Below are 23,767 nucleotides of genomic sequence, written 5' to 3' on the forward strand. Positions count from 1 at the left end.
ATGCAGACATTTAGAAAAATTGGTGGAATTCATTTTCTTTGAGTATTGTAATTATGAAATGCAGCAATATGATTTTAATACTGGTGTTTCATCCACATCACACAGCCGTTCTGCACACCTGCCAAACTGCACTCTGAGAAAGGAACCGAGACGTCTAGTTGAGATAACATAATAAATGTAGCGCTCAGCGCTGCGTAACCTCAGGCGGTGCTTTCAACTGCAATATCGTGATTGATTTATGACCCATTAAACTCTGGCCTCATGCATATTCCTGTTTGGCTTGGCTGGCTCCAGGCGATGGGTAGAGTCAGGCAGGTGTTGCGGTCCCCCGTCCTACCGCAGTGTTTTCCTGTTGCATCACCACCCCCAGCCCCCTCCTGTGACCCCTGACAGCCCAGCCTCCATCTCTGCGGTGATGGGATGCTGTTCCCGCAGTGACGGCTTGTGATGTGGGGTAAAAATAGCAGGCAGTAAGAGCAGAGGGGTGGTGGTAGCGGAGGGGGGGGCACTCTGGACCCGTTCCATTTCTCCAGCAAGATTTACATTACATTATGCAGTATAGCAAGGGCTGCTAATGCTAATGTCTGTCTAGCAGCCAGTTCTACTGGAACCAGCTCTTTGCCAGAGTTGACTCGAGTTGCCAGATAATAATAATTATTATTATTATCACTGAACTTGTTTGGGATTACTTGGACCAACTGAAACTCCTCCCAGTACAACCAAAACCCCTCCTAGTACAACCAAAACCCCTCCCAGCACAACCAAAACCCCTACCAGTACAACCAGAGCTCCTTCTAGTATAACTAAAACCCTTTCCAGTACAACCAAAACCCCTCCCGGTACAAGCAAAACCCCTCCCAGCACAACTGAAACACGAGAAACCCCTCTCAGTACAACCAAAACCCCTACCAGTACAACCAGAGCTCCTTCTATTATAAGTAAAACCCCTCCCAGTACAACCAAAACCCCTCCCAGTATGACCAAAACTCCTCCCAGTACAACTGAAACTCCTCACAGTTTAACCAAATCTTCTCCCAGTAAAACCAAAACCCCTCTCCATACAACCAAAACTCCTCCTAGTACAACAGAAAGCTCTCCCAGTACAACCAAAACCCCTCCTAGTACAACTAAAACTCCTGCTAGTACGACCCAAACCCCTCCAAATACTACCAAAACTCCTCCCTGTGCAACCAGAACCCCTCCCAGTACAACCAAAACCCCTCCCAATACAACCAAAACTCCTTCAAATACAAGCAAAACCCCAGCCAGTTCAACTGAAACCCCTCCCAATACAACCAAAACCCCAGCCAATACAACCAGAACTCCTCTCAGTTCAACTGAAACCCCTCCCAATACAACCAAAACTCCTTCAAATACAAGCAAAACTCCTCCCAGTTCAACTGAAACCCCTCCCAATACAACCAAAACCCCAGCCAACACAACCAGAACTCCTCTCAGTTCCACGAAAACCTCTCCCAGTACAACCGAAACTCCTCCACATGCTGTGCGTCACTGGACTCGTGACCTGTGTCTGTGAGGAAGATAATCATGAAAGACTCTCCTGGTTGGGGACGAAAAAAAATGCTTAATATCAACATCAGACATGACTGTACCAAACCCACCGCAGATGAAGAGGCTGAACAGATAAACAGTTGGTGACTAGTTGCCGTGTAACAAGCTGATTTGCATATTCCATCCCACACAGCAATCAGATTTCAGTCTGACTAAGCAGAGACGCGTTTGACTACCAAGTGTAAATGCATGTGGCTAAAATCTTACCAGGTTACAATCCAGATACTGAACACATGAAGTGACCAGGTGTCACTGTATTCATTATCAGAGCGCCAACAGGTGAACGCGTACAGCGTTAGGACGTTAGGGATTAGCGTTGTATATTGTCGTAGTTCAGTGTAGGGAAGAAATAGAAGGACTCACCCTCAGTGTGAATAATGGGGCTGTATATTTTCACTCACTGTACTGTGGGAGTTCACTATTCTGAAGCACTACAGTGTGGGTGGGTGAGAATGAGTCTCCTCTGACTCAGCCTTACTGCTCCCCAGCCTTATGACACAGTTACTTACTACACAACAACAGATTACTCACAGCACATTACTCACAGAAACGCGCTCAAAACAGGCTGTTTTTAAAGTTACGTAAACCTCCTGTTGATGATCAAGTGCCTTCAGTATGTACACAGTGTTTTAGAACTGTGTTTGCAGAAGGCCTCAACAATATACACCGGTCAGGCATAACATTATGACCACCTCCTTGTTTCTACGCTCATTGTCCATTTTATCAGCTCCACTTACTATATAGGTGCACTTTGTAGTTCTACAGTTACAGACTGTAGTCCATCTGTTTCTCTGATACTTTGTTAGCCCCCTTTTACCCTGTTCTTCAGTGGTCAGGACCCCCATGGACCCTCACAGAGCAGGTACTATTTGGGTGGTGGATCATTCTCAGCACACTGATGTGGTGGTGGTGTGTTAGTGTGTGTTGTCCTGGTTTGAGTGGATCAGACACAGCAGTGTTGCTGGAGTGTTTAAACACCTCAGTGTCAGTGCTGGACTGAGAATAGTCCACCAACCAAAAATATCCAGCCAACAGCGTCCTGTGGGCAGCGTCCTGTGACCACTGATGAAGGACTAGAGGATGACCAACACAAACTGTGCAGCAGCAGATGAGCTATCGTCTCTGACTTTACATCTACAAGGTGGACTGACAAGGTAGGAGTGTCTAATAGAGTGGACAGTAAGTGGACACAGTGTTTAAAAACTCCAGCAGCACTGCTGTGTCATCCCAGCTGGTTGCTAAGGTGTTGCTAGGTTGTTGCTGTGTTATTCCATGTGGTTGATAAGGTTTTGCTAGATTATTGTTAAGTTATCCAACTGGTTGCTAAGGTGTTGCTAGCTTGTTGCTGTGTTATCCCAGGTGGTTGCCAAGGTGTTGATCTATGGTTGCTGTTATCCCATGTGGTTGCTAAGGTATTGCTAGGTTGTTGCTGTGTTATCCCAGGTAGTTGCCAAGGTGTTGATCTATGGTTGCTGTTATCCCAGGTGGTTGCCAAGGTGTTGCTAGATTGTTGTTGAGTTATCCTAGATGGTTGCCAAGGTGTTGCTACGTTGTTTCTGTGTTATCCCATGTTGTTGGCCAAGTGTTGCTAGGTTGTTGCTGTGTGATCCCAGGTGGTTGCTAAGGTGTTGCTATGCTGTTGCTTTGGTATCCCAGGTGGTTGCTAATATATGTGTCTGTATGTGTGCTAATATGTGTGTATGAGGTGAGGGTCAGTGTGATGATGTCCTTTTGTGTCATCATTTTCCCTTCATTTCCTATGGTGGAAAAATCGCTGTACGAAAATCAGCCCCAAAACCATAAATGCACCGTTCTCATAAAGGCTCTACAATCATTAAAGGTTTTGCACTTCTGTCTCAAAATCTGAGACCTGTGAAAATGGCACAAACAAAAAAGCATAGACTAAAAAACCAGAAGGAAAAGAAAAGCTTCTCAAGCCAACTTAATAATAGCTATGGATTGTTTAGCACCAAAATATCACCCAAACTTTGAGCCCTGTTTTTGTATTAGTTTAACTGCTACTGTACTGGACTGTGGTCAGGTCAGGTAGCGGACCTTCTCCCTGCTTGTTGCTCTATCTAATTTGCTCCAGATGATAGAAGCTCAGTTCCAATCCTGTCTCATTTAATCTCCCACAGCAGGCCGGGAGGAGCTGGTGTGCTGTGATGTATTTAGCATCAAAGTGCTCCAAGTTGACGGATTCTTTTCTGCTTCCATTAAGCAAATGTGTCCTGTGATCTTGCTTTTGTCATGATTACAGCAGAGCAGAGCCACAGACGCATCAGACCTTTGTCATGTGTTTTCGTGTAAAATTAAGACTAGATGACGTGATTTGGATGTTTCGGGCTGTTTTGCAATCCAAAGGGGACAGAACTTTATTTCCTTATAGTCGCCGGCAAAAAGAGAAGTTGGAGAAATATGAAGTATTTCTGACTCGTAGCTCATTGGAGGAAATGTGTGGAAAGTGCAGATTGTAAACTTTCAGTCCACACCACATTTGTGTTTGTAAGTCAATATTTTATTGTGATTTATACAACAGTTAGTTTTGGCCACGCAAGCTGATTGGTTGAGAAGTGTTCTAACCGTGCTGTTATTTCACCATAACATCACGGGTTTTTCACAAACACTGTATCACTCAAGCCATTTGAATGTTTTTACTTCTTACTTTGCCACAAACAGAAAATGGACACTTTTAAGATCACACTTGACTGACAGCTGATTTGGTCAGACTCTGAAGATGAGACGACACTAAATTCCCAAACTGTCATCACCACTGAGCAGCTTTTCAGTCGGCAGCTGTGACAGAAGAACAGCTAAACAACCTGGAATCAGCCAGAAAAGATGCTTTACAGACTGGCTGGAACAAAACAACATTAATACTGATCTGGCAAAAAATGACAAAACTGAGCTGAACTTGATATTGTGGCAGATTTATGGCTCAGTCTGATTTGGTCAGACTCTGAAGATCAGACTACACGTTTGGCGAATGGTATTGGGTTCATTTCTGGCTGATTCCAGGTTGTTTAGCTGTTCTTCTGTCTCAGCTGTCGACTGAAAAGCTGCTCAGTGATGATGACAGTTTGGGAATTTAGTGTAAGGAGCTGGAGAACAAACTGCCGGCTGTGCAGCGAGTGGGCGGAGCTCGTTACTCTGACGTAGCAACAAGCTGCTCGTTAAGGAACTATAATTTGGTGAAGGAACTGCGAACATTAAAACAGATTAAACGCTGCGTTCACGGCCCAGTTTATTAATTTATTACTTTATTTATTTAACTGTTGTATTAAAGCAATAGAACACTCGAGGAGTGTGTTATCGCCAATAACATCACGGCTGTGATGATATTTCACAATAACACACTCCTCTTGCGTTCTATTGCTTAATTGAATTGGAAGAAAAGTTACTGTTGTCTGGTCTTGTTTTGCAGAAAGAAAAAACGTCCTGTCCCATTTTTTGACATGAAACGAATGTCAGAATATAAATCGAATGCAAATAAAATCTGAATTTAATTACTATGAAATTGTAAAGCATAACAATGGTAATAATAAACGACTGCTAAGGTTAAAAGTTGGTGTTTGTTCTCCACAGCCTCTGAACCTAATCTGAAGGTGCGCTCCAGGTTGAAGCAGAAGGTGGCAGAGAGGAGGAGCAGCCCCCTTCTGAGGAGGAAAGAGGGGAGCGTCATGACGCCCTTCAAGAAGAGAGCCCTGGAGTTGCTGGGTAAGAGATGCATGATCATATCCTGCAGTTCAGCTAACAGTCAGCATGAGGAGGGGTGGCCTTTGCAAAGGTTGGCAGCTGCCATGGGAAATACAGGTTAGATATAATGAACGTGCTGCGATGGACTGGCGACCTGTCCAGGGTGTATCCTGCCTTCCGCCCAATGACAGCTGGGATAGGCTCCAGCACCCCACAGCGACCCAGAAGGATAAGCGGTTTAGATGATGTATGTATGTATGTTTATAATGAACGTGCTGATATTAATAAGGAAGCCCTTTTTTCTATGGGAAGAATTCATGGTGAGAAGATGTACGCAGGACAAAATGGAACACACATAAAAATGATTTGAGAAATTCAACAAAACTAAAGTTGGCTTTTCATTCGAATTTCCTGTTCCACCTTAAACGGTGCAGCAAGTGCAGCCTGTACAGCTGCCAGAATGGAATTGCTGCTCCATTTAAGGTGGAACGGAAAATTTGAACAGATATCTGGCAAATAAGAGGCCAACTTCAACCTTGTAGAAATTTCAGCACCACGACCGCGGGACTAGTTTTAGAAAGCAGTGTTGACGTTTATCTACATATCGTTTGGTTATTTTTACTATTTTGTACAATTACTTCAGTTTACTTTGGTTAAAAATGAAGGGACATCCCAGAATAATAAGCCACTGTTAATCTACACTCTTTAGAAAAGGGTTTCTTGAGTATTCATGAATCCATATAGAACCATTTTCTTTACTGAAGAACCTCAACTGTTCTTTAGTAAAGAAAGCAACACCTTAGCAACCACCTAGGATAACATAGCAACAACCTAGCAACACTTTCGCAACCACCAAGGATAGCAGCAACAACCTAGCAACACCTTGGCAATAACATGGGATAACACAGAAACAACCTAGCAACACCTTAGCAACCACATGGCATAACAGCAAGTACAGAGCAACACCTTGGCAACCACCTGGGATAACACAGATTAACACCTTAGCAACCACATGGGATAACAACAACTACAGATCAACACCTTGGCAACCACCTGGGATAACACAGCACCAACCTAGTAACACCTTAGCAACCACTTGGAAAACTTCACAACAACCTAGCAACACCTTGGCAACCACATGGGATAACACAGCAACACCTTTGCATGATTAAAGGGTTCTTTGCATCATGAAAGGGTTCTTCAGATTGATGGAGGATGTGCTGTAGATGGTTCTATATAGAAGCTTTTTAAAAGTGGTTTTATTTAGCATCCAGAAGGGTTCTTCTGTTGATATAATGTTGGGATTGTAACAGTACAAGAACCCTTTGGGTGCTCTATGAAACCCTTCATAAAAAGGTTCTGTATAGAACCATCTATAGCACATTCATGCACATTTTCCATCAATCTGAAGAACCTTTCATGATGAAAAAACTTTTTAATCATGCAAAGCGTTCCTTGAGCGTTCATGAGTCCATATAGAACCATTTTCTTTACTGGAGAACCCTCGAAGAACCATCTTTCTTGAGAGTGTAGACTTAACCTGTTTAGCCCATAATGTTTAAATATACAAACAGCTTTAGAACCGAAATAATTACTATCATTGTTCTAATGCTGACTTTCTTCGTCCAGAGTCCAGCAGCAGCAGCAGTGCCCCAGGCTCAGGCCCCAGCTCCCCCAACGGAGCCTCCAGTGCCCTGGGGACTGAAAACGGACCATCGTCTCTACCAACCACCACCAGGACTGAGGTACTAAGACTTGTAGAACTTGTAGTTGCTTCTTGAGTTTTAGCAGCAGAGTTACGAGGCTAATGTAGCTAAGCAAAGGAAGCTTCTGTACACCAATTCCCATACGGGAATCCAATATATGACAATACATAGATTTCAAATATATGGCGTATACAGATATAGCATATATGAATTTCCCTTATATTCAGCTTATGTTTGTCTCAAATGGATGTATGTGTGACATACTTGCCAGCTTTTTTGAAATTGGCCATTTGAACCTATACAAATATATATGTGTAACATAATAATAAAATAATATTTAATAATATTTGAACAATATATGATAGACAACATTAATCATAATATATATATATATATATTAATATATATATATATACATTATTTATATATATATATATATATATATATATATATATATATATATATATGTGTGTATAAATGCACATTATAAATTATGAAATAAAATCATTAAAACATGAAATAATATTAATATGAAATATGTTTCCTGACACAATTAAATTTTTCTATTTAAAAGCAAACAACATAAACTACACTCTTAAAAAATGGTTCTTTAAGGGTTCTTTAGTAAAGAAAATGGTTCTATGAAGAACAATGAACACTCAAAGAACTCTTTGATTAAAGGGTTCTTTGCATAATGAAAGCGTTCTTCAGATGTAGAATGTGCTGTAGATGGTTGAAAAGGGTTCTATATAGCACCCAAAAAGGTTCTTCATTATTACAAGCTTGACATTGTAAAAATAGAAGAGCGTTTCGGGTTCTTTGAGTGTTCATGGTTCTTTATAGAACCAATTTCTTTGCTTAAAAACCCTTGAAGAACCATTTTTTTAAGAGTGAAGTAACAGTTATAACTGTACTGGGACCATTATTTGATATTTACATTTATGTACACATCATATATATAATTTATGTGAGTTAGCATTGTAAATATAGAGTTATTAAGTGATCTCTCGCTTTTGTGGTTTCTGGCACCTACTGTTAATCCATAATCATGAGCTAAAGTACAGTAGCAGCCATGTTGACGCCTGAATTTTGTCCATTTGTGTGCTACATTATCCTCGTAGCTGCAGTAGAAATTTGTCTTTTGGCCAAAGACAAAGGCATTTCAGTCAATAACCTGCTTTGCTTTAAAAACATTAGCATTAGCCATGATAAAAAGCAGTAATGGGGAAGGAATGTGGACGGCCGTCAGGCTCCACGTATACGTTTCGGTTATATATCGCGCTGGTGCAGCTATGAAAACAGAGAGCGCTCTTTGCAGCCTTTGGCTTGCTTGTTGGTCACAGTCCAGTGAAAATGGCTCCCTACGCAGACAATAAAGACAGTTCACTTCCTCTGGAGCTCCGGCTCTACAGCACTGAGCCTCCTCGCTGGCTCTGCTGCAGCCTGTTGTGCTCTCAGCGCCTGGAGAAAGAGATGTTACATCAGCTTTTGGACTGTCAGCACTGCACTGGACACTGAACCGTGTGGAATAAGCTTTTTATTTCATTATCACCTCATCGCAGTTGTGTACGCTCACCCAGTGGGGGCGCTGGGAGGTGTTTTGAGTTGGAGATGCTGACATTTCAAGCAGTTTATATGTCGAACAAAACAACATAGCTTTTTTTGACGATTCCAGCTGCCCTTTATGTTGTGTGTAAATGTTCTGATGAACTGACCAACAGAAATAACTCAAAATAACATGGAATAAAGTCCTTTTACCTTAACGTCCATTAAAAGTTGTACAGTTTCACTTTGGAGATATGAGGATTCCAAATGGTCAGATGTGGTTCATCCATATACTCTTAAAAAATAAAGGTGGCAAACAGGTTTTTTTGTTGAGTCATACCATAGGAGAACCAGTTTTGGTTCCCTGAAGAACCTGTCAGTGAGAAAGTTTCTTCAAACCATGATTCTTTTCAGTACAATAGGTGTAAGTGTGAAGAACCAAGCCAAGAACCAAGAACGTGCTTTGTGTTGGTTGTGCTTGTTGAAGGTCATTAGGGCTGGAAGTTCCAGCTTGGTTCTTTTTGGGTTCCTAGCAGGCTGCCCTCGCAAAGCGATGAAGGTTTCTAGAAGATCAGAAATGGTTCCTCCATATCCTCTTAAAAATAACAGTGCAAACAGTGTTTTTTTGGAGGCACATCTTAGAAGAATCAGTTTTGGTTCCTTGAAGACCCTGTCAATGTGAAAGTGTCTTCAAAAGATCATTCTTTTCAGTACTTGAGATGTAAGTGTGAGGAACCAAGCCAAGAACAGTTTGTTTTTAGGAATGTACCTTGTGTTGGTTGTGCTTGTTGAAGGTCATCAGGCCTGGAAGTTCCAGCTTGGTTCTTTTTGGGTTCCCAGCGGACTGCCCTCACAAAGTGGTGAAGATTTCTAGAGGATTACACACGGTTCCTCCATATACTCCTAAAATTACAGGTGTCAAACAGGGCTTTCTTTGGAGTCATACCCCAGGAGAACCAGTTTTGGTTCTTCAAACCATCATTTTTTCAGTACATGAGGTGTAAGTGTGAAGAACCAAGCCAAGAACAGTTTATTTTCAAGAATGTACCTTGTGTTGGTTGTGCTTGTTGAGTGAAGGTTCCAGTTCGGTTCTTTTCAGGTTCCCAGCAGTCCGCCCTCACATAGCAGTGCATTCTGGGGGCGGGTGGCAGAAACGACAAGCCTCTGAGCAGCATCAGCTTAGCAGCTGTGTTATTCTTCAACACCACTGTTTACACTTCCATGGACCTCCAGCGCAATGGCCGCCTAGGAATGCCTATTACACGGCGATCCGGGGCGCGGGGTTGAGCTTAATTGATCCGCCAGCCGTTGGTAGCCAACGACATGCTAACAACACAAACACGTCAGGCGGCGATCGTATTGACACAGGGCGAAAGCTTCGTGTATCGGGCTGGCAGGAAGAGGGACTACCTGCAGCTAGCGGGCTAGGTGCAAAAGCTAGCCGTGTTTGTGATCCGTTACATTGGCTATCGTCTTTCAGAGGGAACTGCTCCCCTGGGTCATATAATGGGCCGGATATCCACGTACAGGTCAGCGAATATGCAGGGGGGCTGGAAGGATAAACAGGGCTGCTCCATGACCACATGCTGCTGGACCGTCCTGCTGTTTGCTGGAAGTATAATCCAGAGCCAAAGGAGAACATTACCACAAGATCAGACTTGGTTCCTCCAGCTACTCTTAAAAATAAAATGGGTTGCTTGGAGAGAAATGACAGATGAGGAACCCTCTATTTTTAAGAAGGGAACTTTCAGTGCATCATGTGGTCTTCAGGGTTGGGCTTCATAGGGATTGGTTGAAGTTTCCTGCTGCCGTTGAACTGCTCCAGCCAAGTAGAACATGTCTAGATAATCAAAATGGCTTGTTTGGAGAGATGCCATAGGAGAACCACTTTTGGTTCCCTAAAGTGACAAAATTTCTTTTTTTTTTTGGTAAATGAGATGAAGAACCAAGCCAAGAGCTTCATAGGAACTGGATGAAGTTTCCTGCTACAGTTGAACTGCTCCAACCAACGAGGAACATTTTTAGAAGATCAGACATGGTTCCTCCATCTCCGTGCCGTAGGAGAAACACTTTTGGTTCCGTAACACTTTACTTGAAGGGTGTCTACATAACACGTTTATAACATCTTACATAAACACTTCATAACATGCTCATGAATTTTTAATTCAACATTTATAAAGTATATATTCAACATTTATAAAGTATATATTCAACATTTATAAAGTATACATGTTTTACATGATATTACTATGAACTGCTATTTACTGAGATACATCTTTTTTTCAAAATGAAAGTCCTCATTTTTTTATTTATTATTTATTTTTATTTACTTTACAGGCTGATAATACTTATCCCTTCCCTGTAGATGATGGATAGCCACATGAATTTAAGTAGACCACCTTGTATTGCAATTTAAACAATGCAACATAACATGCATTTCAGTTCTTTTAGCTTCCATGACTTTTAAGGTGAAGGCATTACAGAATTTATCAGTCTTTGGGGTAACAGTGCAACATTTAGCCTCAAAGAGTGTCAATAAAATGTGATAACCAAAGCACAATTAGGCTTGAGTCTTCTCCAAAACCATAAGCAAGAAAGAACATCAATAACAATACTAGCATTTAATCCCAAAGGGTTACACTTAGGACAAATAACGTTTTCCTGAACAGCGTATAGACTGTTGAACTAACCCTTCGGCACAATACACTTTCAAAGAAGACATAAAGTGCTGTGTTGGTGCTGCACTGTCCGGTCTGCTTTACTGTGTCTAATGTCTGTTTAATTTATCGTATTTATTGTATTGTTTCTAGCTTAATTTTTGTTTGCACACTGTCTGCACGTTCGCACTTTGTACTTTTGTGCTTTTGTACTTTTGTACTTTTTGTTCCTTGTTGCACCGTGTTGTTCCTGAGGGAACGTAATTTCGCTCCACTGTGTACTTGTACATAGATGGAATGACAATAAAAGCCTCTTGACTTGACTTGACTTGACTTGATAAAGAAAAAAGAGGAAGGGATAATAAAGTGCAAAATACAAATGCTTAAGAAGAAACAAATAAATGAAAAGAAGTTGAAAGTGCAAGCAAAATGTGCCTCAGTGTGAAAGCACTTAATGACGAACGAAGTAAAAGGTCATTTTTATTTTGGCTGACGAGAAATGAGGCGTTTCACTGAAAATGATACAGTTTTCAAAATAAAAAATGAGGACTTTTATTTTGAAAAAAAAAAAAATCTCCCGGGAAAATGATATAGTAGTCCATAATTACATTGTGTAAAACATGTATGCTTTATGAATGTTGATTTAAGTGTTCGTGGACATGTTATGAAGTGTTTATGTAAGGTGTTATGAGGTCATTCTTCAAGTAAAGTGTTACCAGAAAATTTCAGTGACACAATTTCTTTTTGGCAAACGAGATGTGAGCGTGAAGAACCAAGCCAAGAACCATCTATTTTTAAGAATGTACCTTATAACTATCAGTGCATCTTAGGGCGACGTTTCCTGTTGCAGCTGAACTTCTCCAGCCAGTGAGGAACATTTCTAGAAGATCAGACTCGGTTCCTTCACATCACTGTTGTCAGAACAAAACCTCATATCTTCAAATTGAGAACTTTACAGCAGAAGGAAAAAACCTACTCTACTTGTAATGGAAGTTAATGGAACCAGAATTTTTCCAAGTAATTTTGGGTCATTTCTGTTGGTCCATTCATCATGAAATGTACACACAATGTAAAGGGTAACAGGCGTTTTCAGATTATGTCAAAAACTTATGTGGAGCAGTTCTGTAGGAGAAGCACTTTTGGTTCCCTACAGAACCTTTCAGTGACAAAATTCCTTCGAAACATCATTCTTTTTGGTAAACGAGATGAAGAACCAAGCCAAGAACCATCTATTTTAAGATTGTACCTTATAGCCATCAATGCATCATGCTGTCTTCAGGGTTGGGCTTTATGGGAGTCAGGAGGAGTTTCCCGCTGCAGTTGAGCTGCTCCAGGAACAAAACTGTCATTCGTTTTAGTACATTAAAGTTTATTGTGCTGCTGCTGTTGCTCTTTCCAATGGTCCATAGTGGGGTTTCAGAATAACTCACGCTCCCTCAATCTCTGCCTTTTCTTTCTGTCAGCGCTGGCCTTCACAGCCCAAGCTGCTTGGCCCTGAAGGTCCGGCGTCCGTGCTGAGCCTTTACACGTCTCCGTCTCTGCCTAACATCAGCCTCGGCCTCTCTGCTGCTTCTTCTCCAATCAGCGTGAGTCACCTCGTCTGTGTGAAGCTCCATTACCTCAGAAAACAACAAGTGTTTCCTGTGTTCCTCTTCATGTTGGGCTGCCACTATTGATTATATCAATAACTGAGTAATATACTGATTATATTGACTATCAGTCAAATAACTGGAGTATGAAAGGGGGCCAAACGATAAAAATGGCCTTTTAAAAGCTTTTAAAAATATACAGTACTGTGCGAAAGTCAGAGACCACCCCTCATTTTCCAGTCAAAACAAACCATTGGCATATATTTCACAAAAAACACAGCGCTGAATCTAATCTCAGCCGTGTGAGGGTTCACTTTATTCCAGCTTCCGTTCTTTTCAGGAGACTCACTTTCAGCTTCTCAAAGAATCTGCAGACACACCTCCAAAGTTCAGTCTCAGAAGCTGGTTTAGCAGTTTCTGCTCACATTTTCACTGGATATGCACATTTTTTGAACTCCAGTTTTGAAAATTCACTTATTTTCCTTTGACGTTCTCCTTTGTTATGCAAGTAGATTATCATATATAATCTCCCCAGAAATGTATCCTGAAAAATGAACAACTCAGTGGCAGATTAAATTAATTAATTAATTAAATAAATGAAGGGTGGCCTCTTTTGCGCAGAAACACGTGTAGACAACACTGTGTGGCAAAAACCAGTGTGAATAAATGGGTGGTACACTGCAAAAAATGGTATCTTGTCAAGTAAAGTTGTCAAATATTTCTCCTGTTGAGATTGTTGCAAGTTTGTTTTAAGATTATTTAACTTATTTCCAAACATTTTCTACCTGTTTTAAGTAGTTTTATTAAGGAAAATTCTCACTATATTGGCAGATATGTTGTTTTAAGATATGTGCTTGAAACAAGCCAAACTATTTGCCAGTATAGTGAGATCATTTTACTTAAAAAAAAGTCTAGAAATAAGCTAAATAATCTTATAATAAATTCACAACCATCTAAAAATAAGAAATATTATATACATCGACTAGAATAAAAAAAAATTCACTTGACAAGATACTGTTTTTTGCAGTGTACCATAAGTTTAGTAATCAAAAAAGGATTATTATCGTTCAAAATGACGACTAATCACTGCTGATTCCTCAAGCAGGTACATACTAATCAACACACATTTAAAGTCATCAGGTTTAATCGATTTATCGTGACAGCTCTGGTTTCATATTTGGCAAATGGAACCAGAAATGCTCTAAATATTCAGCAGGTTTATGAATTTTATTCTTATTTACTGTATTATGTTGCATATGAGGTTTTTTTTATTTTTAATGGTCATTTTTATGTATCAGTATCTCAGAAACTACATTTCTTTCCCCTGTTTTCCTCCCGAGCCCAGCCTGAACAGTCCATTTCTTCATAAATGATGGCCTGTTCGCGTCTCTCTTGGAAGATCCTGAATAGTACTTGAATGTTTAGGCTGATAAATGAAAGGAAATGTGGTTTAGGGCCCCTGCTGAACACTGCATTGTGGTGCCTGTTGAAAGACTAGCCATCAGTGACCGTCTGGATGATGTGTATAGCCTTAGGGTTTCGACCCTTGACCTTGGGGGATTTTATAGGCCTTAGATAAATATTGTTCTTAAGTGTCTGGTGTCAGTTGTGCTCCAGTCTTCCCCGGTCACCTCATCCATTACTGCTGTTTAGAGAGAGCAAGCCAGAATAATCAAGTGCAGCTCCACATAGTGTTCAGGCTTTAAGCTCACTTTACACGACCGCCTGATCACTTCATCACTGGGAACCCACAGGCGCGTCATACTGATTCCATACAGTCGATCAAAAGCAGGAGTTCTCAGTAACGTACAGAAAAGAATCATCTCGGCACATGAAATCATCTTAAATCCGGTCGATATGGATAATATTTCTCATTCTGAGATTGATATTTAGGAGACCGCAATTTGCGGGCAAAACGATAGGTCATTTCTAGCCTTCATGGTTTCAGAACGGTTTAAGATACAAACATGATCCACATATCAGAACATTCAACAGACCCGCCCCTAACTAGCAAGCATGACGTCATCGAGCTGTGATGTCAGCATCAGTGAGTAATTCGGCTCGGAAAATCACCCAAAATCCTGATATTATTGCTCTGTTTTTTGGTCTTCATATTCCAACAAAGGGTTAAAACAGAGACATGATTCACAATCAGATCATCATCAGACTCTGCCTCACCATCCAGAGTGATTTCATCCACCTGTGACCGTCCATCAGCCAGAGATCAGCTCCAAAATCACCCAAACCCACTCACTACTGTTATATTACATCTCTGCTTTTAGCCTTCATATTATAAACAAAGGGCTTTCGGTTTACGTTGATTTTGAGTATTAAAAATATCCAATATTAAATATGCAACTCAATTTGTAATTAAAAATAAAGCCTGTCTTGCTGTGTATCAGAGTTTTAGCACTCAGCCTGAATTCAAGAGGACAGAAAATCGATAAAAACATGTCCACCTTATGATAATTGTTTATTTTTACTCATAATAACTAATAGAAGGAATCACCATCAAAATTCTCACACTTTCAGCTCACAGACACTCCAGACTAACCATTTCTGAGAAGGTATCTGAGGTGCAACTTGTTTTCAAGAGCTCTATTATAAAAAAAATGCAAAATTTTGCAGGCGCTACATACATTTTTGATCAAAAATGACCCAAATTCATAAAGATATCAAATTTCTGTCAGCATTTACATGTAGAATAATGGCATATCTGAGTATAATAACTGAAATTAACAATATGGCATGTATGACTGTCACATGTAAATACTTTATAATTGCAATTGTAATTGACCCAAAAAATACCAAAACATTCCCCAATATTTAAGGTTTCTAAGGGGTTAATATACGCAGACACGTAATCTGCAGACACACCTCCAAAGTTCAGTCTTAGAAGCTGGTTGCATCTTCTGCTCCCTGTAAAAAGTGACCCGTCTGCCCATCCGTGTATTGAAGTGTTTAAAAGGGTGGATTTTGTGCTACTGTGGTTGAGACTTTAATCCTGGTTGAACCCAGAAGGTCAGGGGATCTAATGTAATGTATGTGTTTCTCCCTCAGGCTGGTTTGGGGCTGAAGGAGAAGCACGCTGAGGGCGGTGGAGTTTTGGGTCTGCCCGCTCACGTCCTGGGCCATGTGCCCCTTCCCGTCACCATGGAGACGAAAGTGGGCAGCAGTCAGCAGGCCCTCCTGCAGCACCTTCTGCAGAAAGAGCAGCTCCGCCAGCAGAAGATCCTGTCCACCGGTGAGAGCCTCAGCATTTCTAACGTCATGCTTCACCTATTTCCATGGTTACGCTACACCTATTTCCATGGTTACGGTACACTCATTTGCATATTTACACTACACTAATTTCCATGGTTAAACTACACGTACATCCATGGCTACGCTACACCCATTTCTATAGTTACAGTACATCCATTTCCATGGTTATGCTACACCCATTTTCATGGTTACGCTACACTTATTTACATGGATACGCTACACCCATTTCTATAGTTACAGTACGCCCATTTCCATGGTTACGCTACACCCATTTCCATGCTTACACTACATCCATTTCCATGGTTACGCTACATCCATTTCCATGGTTATGCTACACCCATTTTCATGGTTACGCTACACTTATTTACATGGATACGCTACACCCATTTCCATGGCTACGCTACACCCATTTCCATGGTTACACTACACCAATTTCCATAGTTATGCTACATCTATTTCCATGGTTATGTTACACCTATTTCCATGGTTATGCTACACCCATTTCCATGGTTATGTTACACCCATTTCCATGGTTATGTTACACCTATTTCCATGGTTATGCTACACCCATTTCCATGGTTATGTTACACCTATTTCCATGGTTACACAACACTCATTTCCTCCATGGTTACACTACACACATTTCCATGGTTACGCTACACCTATTTCCATGGTTACACAACACTCATTTCCTCCATGGTTACACTACACTCATTTTCATGGTTGCATTGCACCATGTCCAACGTTACAGTACACCCATTTCCACGGTAACACTACACTTATTTCCATTGTTAAGCTACACCCATTTCCATGGTTATGCTGCACATATATCCATGGTTGCACTGGAGTGACGGGTTGTGAGAAGGCTCGCACCGTTAGAAAGAGAAGAGTAATTTAATGACCCATTCTGTCAGCACTGACTTCAATAATGTTGCAGTTTTCAAGCAACGCATTGTCAGATAAACAGTGAAACAGAGCCGCTTGGTTAGCTAACGTTAGCTGGCATTGACGCTAACATTAGCTGCACACTGTTCACTCGCTCCTTTGGCTATGTAACATCTGCAGTTACCATAAATGAATGAACGAATGTGTAAAATAGTGTTTTTCTCTCTGCAGGTCCCGGCACGGTGTCAGTGCACCCTCCGTCTCCGCTGGCCATGAAGGAGCGCTGCTCGTCCAGCGTGCGGCCCAAACTGCAGCGGCACCGTCCCCCTTAACCGCACACAGTCCGCCCCGCTGCCCCAGAGCATGCTGGCCCAACTCGTCATCCAGCAGCACCAGCACTTCCTGGAGAAGCAGAAACAGTATCAGCAACAGGTCCACATTAACAAGGTACAGCTCTCCCACAGCCGACCCGCACGTATTTAATAACAGAACACGGTTCCACCACTACCATGATTTAAGCATGGTTCTATGTGGAACTCATGGTTCTATATAGAACCATTGCATTTACTAAAGAACCCTTGAAAGAACCATTTAAGCACTAAATGGTTCTATACAACACTCATGGCTCTAAATAGAACCATTGCCTTTACTAAAGAACCCTTAAGGAACCACCTTTTTAAGAGTGTAAGTTGAGCCTTCACCAAAAAGCACCAAAAAGGTTCCTCTACTGTTACAATGGCTTGGCAACATAATGGCTTGACATTTTTGGTGCTTTATAGAACCCTTTTCAGAAAGGTCTTATATAGAACCATCTAGAACATATTCTCCATCTCCACCATTCCACCATGCAAAGAGCTTTTTAAGCATGAAATGGTTATAGAACGTATGGTTCTAAAGAACCCTTGAAGAACCACCCTAGAAGAGACTACACCAAAATGCACCAAAAAGGGTTCTTCTACTGTTACAATGGTTTGAGATCATAATAACTTGAAAAATATGGTGCTATATAGAACCCTTTTCAAAAAGGTTCTATATAGAACCATAAAGAACACATTCTCCATCAATCTGACGAACAGTTGCACCATTCAGAGAACAATTTAAGCATGAAATTATTCTAAATAGAACTCACAGAACCCTTTTTTAAGAGTGTAGGTACTATACCAAAAAGCACCAAAAGGGGTTCTTCTACTGTTACAATGGCTGAAATCCTAATGGCTTGACAAAATGGTTCTATATAGAACAACATAGAACACATTCTCCATCAATCCGAGGAACAGTTCCACCATTTAAAGATCTAAGCATAAAATAGAATCATCGCCTTCACTAAAGAACCCTTGGAGAACCCTCTTTTTTAAGTGTGTAGCTAAGCTTCTCTTAGCTCAAATGCCAGGTTATCAGTTGTTAGCAGTGCTAAGCGCGTCACTGGTGTTGACTCCCCAGAACTGCACTGGTTCAAACGAACCCAGAGGTGAAGAGAATGCGTTCTCTTGTTCCCGTGTGGAAATGTTTGTGTTTCTGTGCCGTGGCTTTGGTGACCCTGGCCATCCGTTTGAGTGTAATTATTCCGCGGAGCGTGCGGGGCTAGCGACGAGGGAGGCTGGCGCACTGAAAGGCCCCATTGTGCGTCTGAGCCCGTAGATTGATCTGCTGTATTACTGCTGAAAGCGCTGTGGGAAGCTCAAGGCTTCGAGTGCAGTTCTCAGAAACAGAGATCAAAAGAGAACCTGTTTTGCTCCTGTGCTAACGCGTGAGTCCATTGTCGTGGCACTGAGGACGTCACATCTAATGCAAATCGAAGGTACATTCAGATTTATGTACTTTGCTTCCTCCAGAATGCACAGTCTGTGTGACGCATGGGAGATTTTCTCTGAATCAGGCTGTAAATAAACTGAGGTTAGAGGTTATAAATGCTCTGTAATCAGAGATTAGCCTTTGCTGATTCACGGTCGAGATCATGACCCCGTTTGAAGCGGCAAGACGCTCCGCGACAGAACCAGGGCGTTTGTAAATGTTTACATGTGCTGCAGAAGGTGCTGACGGAATTGTATGCGAGCTTATGGGCTTTAGTGCGTATAAAAAGCGGTTTACTAATTCCCTTAACCCAGAGCTATTTTTGCCTGAGCGGATATTTGTGTGAGGCCCAGATTCTCTAAGCCTAATTGGCCTGTTTTCCTGCCGTGTGCTTCGGCCTGCTTAGTCTGCGGTAAATGGTGCAGGTGCAGAAGGTGCGTAATTTAGTGCACTGCGAACTTTTAAAACTTATCTGGAAACATCAGCTAATCTGTGATCTTTTCAGGCTGACTTGAACCAGTTTGCATGTAAATGCCGTCTGCATTCAGAGCATTTCAGTTACAGTGTTTTTAACGCACCTAGCCATCATATTTAGGGTCTGACTGTTTGCTTTGACCACATTTCTGTTATTGCACATTTTTTCATCCTTCTTTAGTCTCATGGATGAATGTTTTAATAGCTTTATGTTGTCATTTAAGTACTTCATAGTCAGGTTTTACTAACCTGGTGGTTGCAGAAATAAAGTTGGATTGAATTGTATTAAAACAACAAAAACTGGACTGAACCAAACTGAACTAAACTGAACTGTGCTGAACAGCACTGAACTGAACTGAACTAGATTGATTTGGACAAAGCAGAACAGACCCAGATGTGATCGGACCGGACTGAAATGAACTGAATTGATCTAAACTTAACTGAACTGAATAGAACTGGACTGAACTGAATAGAACTGAACTAAATATTACTGAACAGAACTGATCAGAATGGAATAGAACTGGACTGATCTGAATTAAATAGTACTGAACTAAATAGAACTGAACTGAATAGAACTGAATAGAACTGAACTAAAGATGGAACTGAACTGAACAGATCTGAAATTAATAGAACTGAACTGAACAGAACTGGACTGAACTGACCTGACCTGAATAGAACTGAACTAAATATTACTAAACCGAACTGAGCAGATCTGAATTGAATAGAACTGACCTGAATATAACTGAACTAAACTGAATATAACTGAACTGAATATATCTGAACTGAACTGAAATGAGCTGGTCTGAGCTGAATAGATCTGAACTGAATAGTACTGAACTGAACAGAACTGGACTGAACTGAATAGAACTGAACTGAAATGAGCTGATCTGAGCTGAATAGAACCGAACTAAACTAAATATAACTGGAACAAACTGAACTGAACTGAACTGAACTGAACTGAGCTGAGCTGAACTAACTTGACTTGAATCAAACTGTTTTCTCTCTCCTGCAGCTGCTCTCCAAGTCCATCGAACAGCTGCGGCAGCCCAGCGGCCGCCTGCATGAGTCAGAGGAGGAGGACGACACTTACGAGCAGGAGGACAGCTCGCCCTCTGCTGGCGTCATCCGGAAGTGCAGCCCCAGCCACAGCAGCAGCAGCAGCAGCAGCAGCAGCGAAGTTATCAAAATCAAGGAGGAGCCAGTCGACAGTGACGACGAAACACAGGCCAAAGAGAGCTCTTACCTTCACCAGGTGAACGGCAGGCTGGTAATACGGGCCACCATCTGATCCGAGACAGGGGCACAGCACGCAGGCACGCCCACGCTCCCCGACTCGTGCCCTAGACTCCACCTCCGAGCCCCTCGGGACTGTTTCCATTCGTGAACTTGTGCAGTGATCTCCTGTATTGTATGTTGTAATGTTCTGTATATAATTTCAGGAAGAGAATCTAGAAAATCCAGAATGGTAAAAGTCTTTATTTGTCTTTTCGATTGTAATTACTGACCTTTTTACTTTCCGCTGGAACCGAGCCACGCTAGAGCTCACGTAGGATAATCACTGATTTTTCATGCCACTTTGCATAGCTTTAATTTTGGATGATTTTGATTGTTGTTAATATTATTATTATTATTATTATTATTATTGAATTATTATTATTCCTTCAGTGTTAGACTGCAGCAGCCTACTCTTCATCTACAGAGGGAATTGTTAATGTTTATTACATGTTCATCTCAAAGGACGGGGGGTTAAAGGAGTACTTCAGCGTTCTTCAACCTGATCTCTATCTGCTGCGTCTTCAGCGTATGATCGATTATTACGGATAATAACTGCAACACGTTTCCCTGAACGCAGAAAACCAGTTGACTCTAAACTCACTTATAATGGAAGTCAGTGGGAAGTTGCTGAATTCCATATGTAAAAATTTGTGCAAAACACTTTCATGCAGTTTTCACAGATGTCAATTAAGCTGTTAAATCTAGGCTAGTTCTCCAGATCAAAGAACCTGCAATAATTCTTTACAGGCTCCTGATCGCCATGGATACCGGAAAGCCATAGAATAAAGTGAAAGTAACCGAAACGTCTGTGTTTCTCCAGTGATGTAAAGTTGAATTAAACTCCACAAACACATCTGTTTGTCTGTCACATCCTCACTTCTACTTATACAGCTGTAGACTTGCCTTTGCGTTCTATAGCCATGTATCTATATGTTCAGCACCTGCCCATTGACTTCTATTATAGACATATAATGAGCAAAGTATTTTTTGTTCTTTTCTAAGTTCTGGGAAACGTTTTGAAATTATTTTCTGTGGTAACTGATTGTACGAGACAAGCGTGAAAGATGGAGATGAGGTTGAAAAAGGGTGGACTGCTCCTTTAAGTTTGCACAGAAACAGAAGCATGAAAGGGGAACCCCACCGATATTTCAAAATTGCTACATAGTTCAAACTCAGAGTGGTTTAATGTAAAATGGTTCACTGTGTAGAATCTTACCTGGGATTTGTTTACATTAGTGGTGACAAAGTTTTCCTTTGGGGACTATTTTGCCTCACAACGGCCTGCATGTACCCCTCCACCATCAAAAACATCTGAACAGCTTAATGAAACAGTGTCTCAGACATCAGGCAGTGAATTCATAACCATTTCCTGTAGTAACTTTCTGTGAGGGAGCTTTTAGAGGTGGACGTCTGGTTCCTATCACCACCACTTTTTTTGGAAGGGGGCACTTTTTTTTTACATCTTAACCATGAAATTATGCAGAAATTCTGAAAAATAATTGGAATTCCCGGTTAATGCAGACTGTCACTGTGGTGAGGGGTAACGGAACGGCCTTAGAACCTCTGCTGTGCTCTCCCACGGGCCGAAATCAAACGCAGGGAGCGAGGGCTGAGCAGGAAATGCCTGGTGGAAGCCAGGAATGGTGGTGATTCATGAGCGGAGGAATGCTGGGAGAGGACAAGGGGACGAGAGGCCGGCCACGAGCTGATTTACTGTCAGGGCAAATTACAGCGCGAGTGGGGGAAAAACAGCGGAGGGAGCCCCCTTTAAAAACCGATCATTTCCTCTTTGCTCCCTGGTGACGTGTTTACCTCCACACGCAGGTTTAATGTTCGCTAGAAAAAGAAAAAAGGTGACCGTTCCCCTCGCCCTCTGTCGGCCCCTCCGGAGCTACTTTGAAGCCCCTCGTTGGCTGTTCCTCCTGAAAGTGGCCGGCTACCCTCAGCCCGGCTCTCGGCGAGCAAACATCTCTCCTGCGACTTTCCATCGTTTGTCTGTTTCTGTGCTGCTGGTGTAAAAGCGTTACGTGTGCGTAATGTGTGTGCGATCCTGTGAAATAATGGCGTGTGACTCATCGTAACGTCTGTAAAAGTGACCGTACGGGACTGTCCGGCGTGTCCACTCCTCTTCGCTCTTCACTCTTTGGCCGTTCTCTTCGTAGCTGTTTGTACGTGTTTCCCTCTTGCCTTGTCACTTTTTAAAATAAACTTCATTCCTTCTTGAAGTCCATTCTTGTCTGTTTCTTTTAACTGACCATTAGCGTTAGCGTTAGCATTAGCATTAGCGTCATTCATCTCAATGGAGTTAGGGAAGCTACATGTGCGCTCCTTAATGAACTGAACTCAGCTCTGCAGTGTTTTTTCATGTCCACAGTGGGCGAACTCAATTAGAGATGCACCGATACAGGAATACTGAGCTGATATCCGATATTTTTCATGTACGTATCTGCTGATGCCGTTATATAAACATTTAAGTACTTCATAGTCAGGTTCTACGAACCTGGTGGTTGTAGAAATAAAGTTGGATTGAATTGTATTAAAACAACAAAAACTGGACTGAACCAAACTGAACCAAACAGATCTGAACAGAACTGAACTAAACAGACTTACACAGAACAGAACAGAACCAGACGAGATTGGACGGGACTGAATTGAACTGAATTAAACTAAACTAAATATAACTGGACTGAACTGATCTGAACTGAATTGAACTGGACTGAACTTAATATAACTGAACTAAATATTACTGAACGGAACTGAATTAGACTTAACTGATCTGAACTGAACTGAATAGAACTGAACTTAATATTACTGAACGGAACTGAACTGATCTGAATTGAGTAAAACTGAGCTGAACTGATCTGATCTGAAGTGAATTAAACTGAACTGATCTGAACTGAACTGAATAGAACTGGACTGAACTGAATAGAACTGAACTTAATATTACTGAACAGAAACTGAATCATTTCACTTGATAAAATACCATTTTTTGCAGGGTAAAAAATAATCTTGTAACAACATCTCACCATGAGAAATATTAGAAATATTGATTAGATTTAAGATCATTTCACTTGACAAGATACAGTTTTTTGCAGTGCACTGTTTAGAGACTTAGGCCCAATCCCATTCCCCCCCTCGCCCCTACCACTCAGCCCTTAGCCCTCTGTTTTGCGTGTTCTCGTCTAGGGGTAGGGTGTCCTGATTCTTGTTGAGATAGACGGGTAGCATGAAGCGTTCAAGCTACATGACCCTCCAAACAGAGGATTTTCAGAGACCCCAAACAGAGAGATATGAGTATATAGTTTAATGTCAT

The 23,767-nt window shown here is 41.5% G+C and overlaps 1 protein-coding gene across 1 annotated transcript in view; it reads left to right on the forward strand.

Annotated features, from left to right (window-relative positions):
* The window catches only part of hdac9b (histone deacetylase 9b), an 85,823-nt gene extending 63,963 nt beyond the window's left edge, over positions 1 to 21,860 (forward strand). The window contains 7 exon segments of the mRNA XM_036596245.1: positions 5,158 to 5,289; positions 6,898 to 7,013; positions 12,640 to 12,762; positions 15,826 to 16,009; positions 17,146 to 17,237; positions 17,239 to 17,361; positions 20,192 to 21,860. Of these exon segments, the coding sequence (XP_036452138.1) occupies positions 5,158 to 5,289; positions 6,898 to 7,013; positions 12,640 to 12,762; positions 15,826 to 16,009; positions 17,146 to 17,237; positions 17,239 to 17,361; positions 20,192 to 20,467 (1,046 nt within the window). The 3' untranslated portion in view covers positions 20,468 to 21,860.
* Positions 21,861 to 23,767: the final 1,907 nt, after the last annotated feature.

Source organism: Colossoma macropomum, unplaced genomic scaffold, assembly GCF_904425465.1.
Source record: "Colossoma macropomum unplaced genomic scaffold, Colossoma_macropomum, whole genome shotgun sequence".
NCBI classification, from domain to species: Eukaryota; Metazoa; Chordata; class Actinopteri; order Characiformes; family Serrasalmidae; genus Colossoma; species Colossoma macropomum.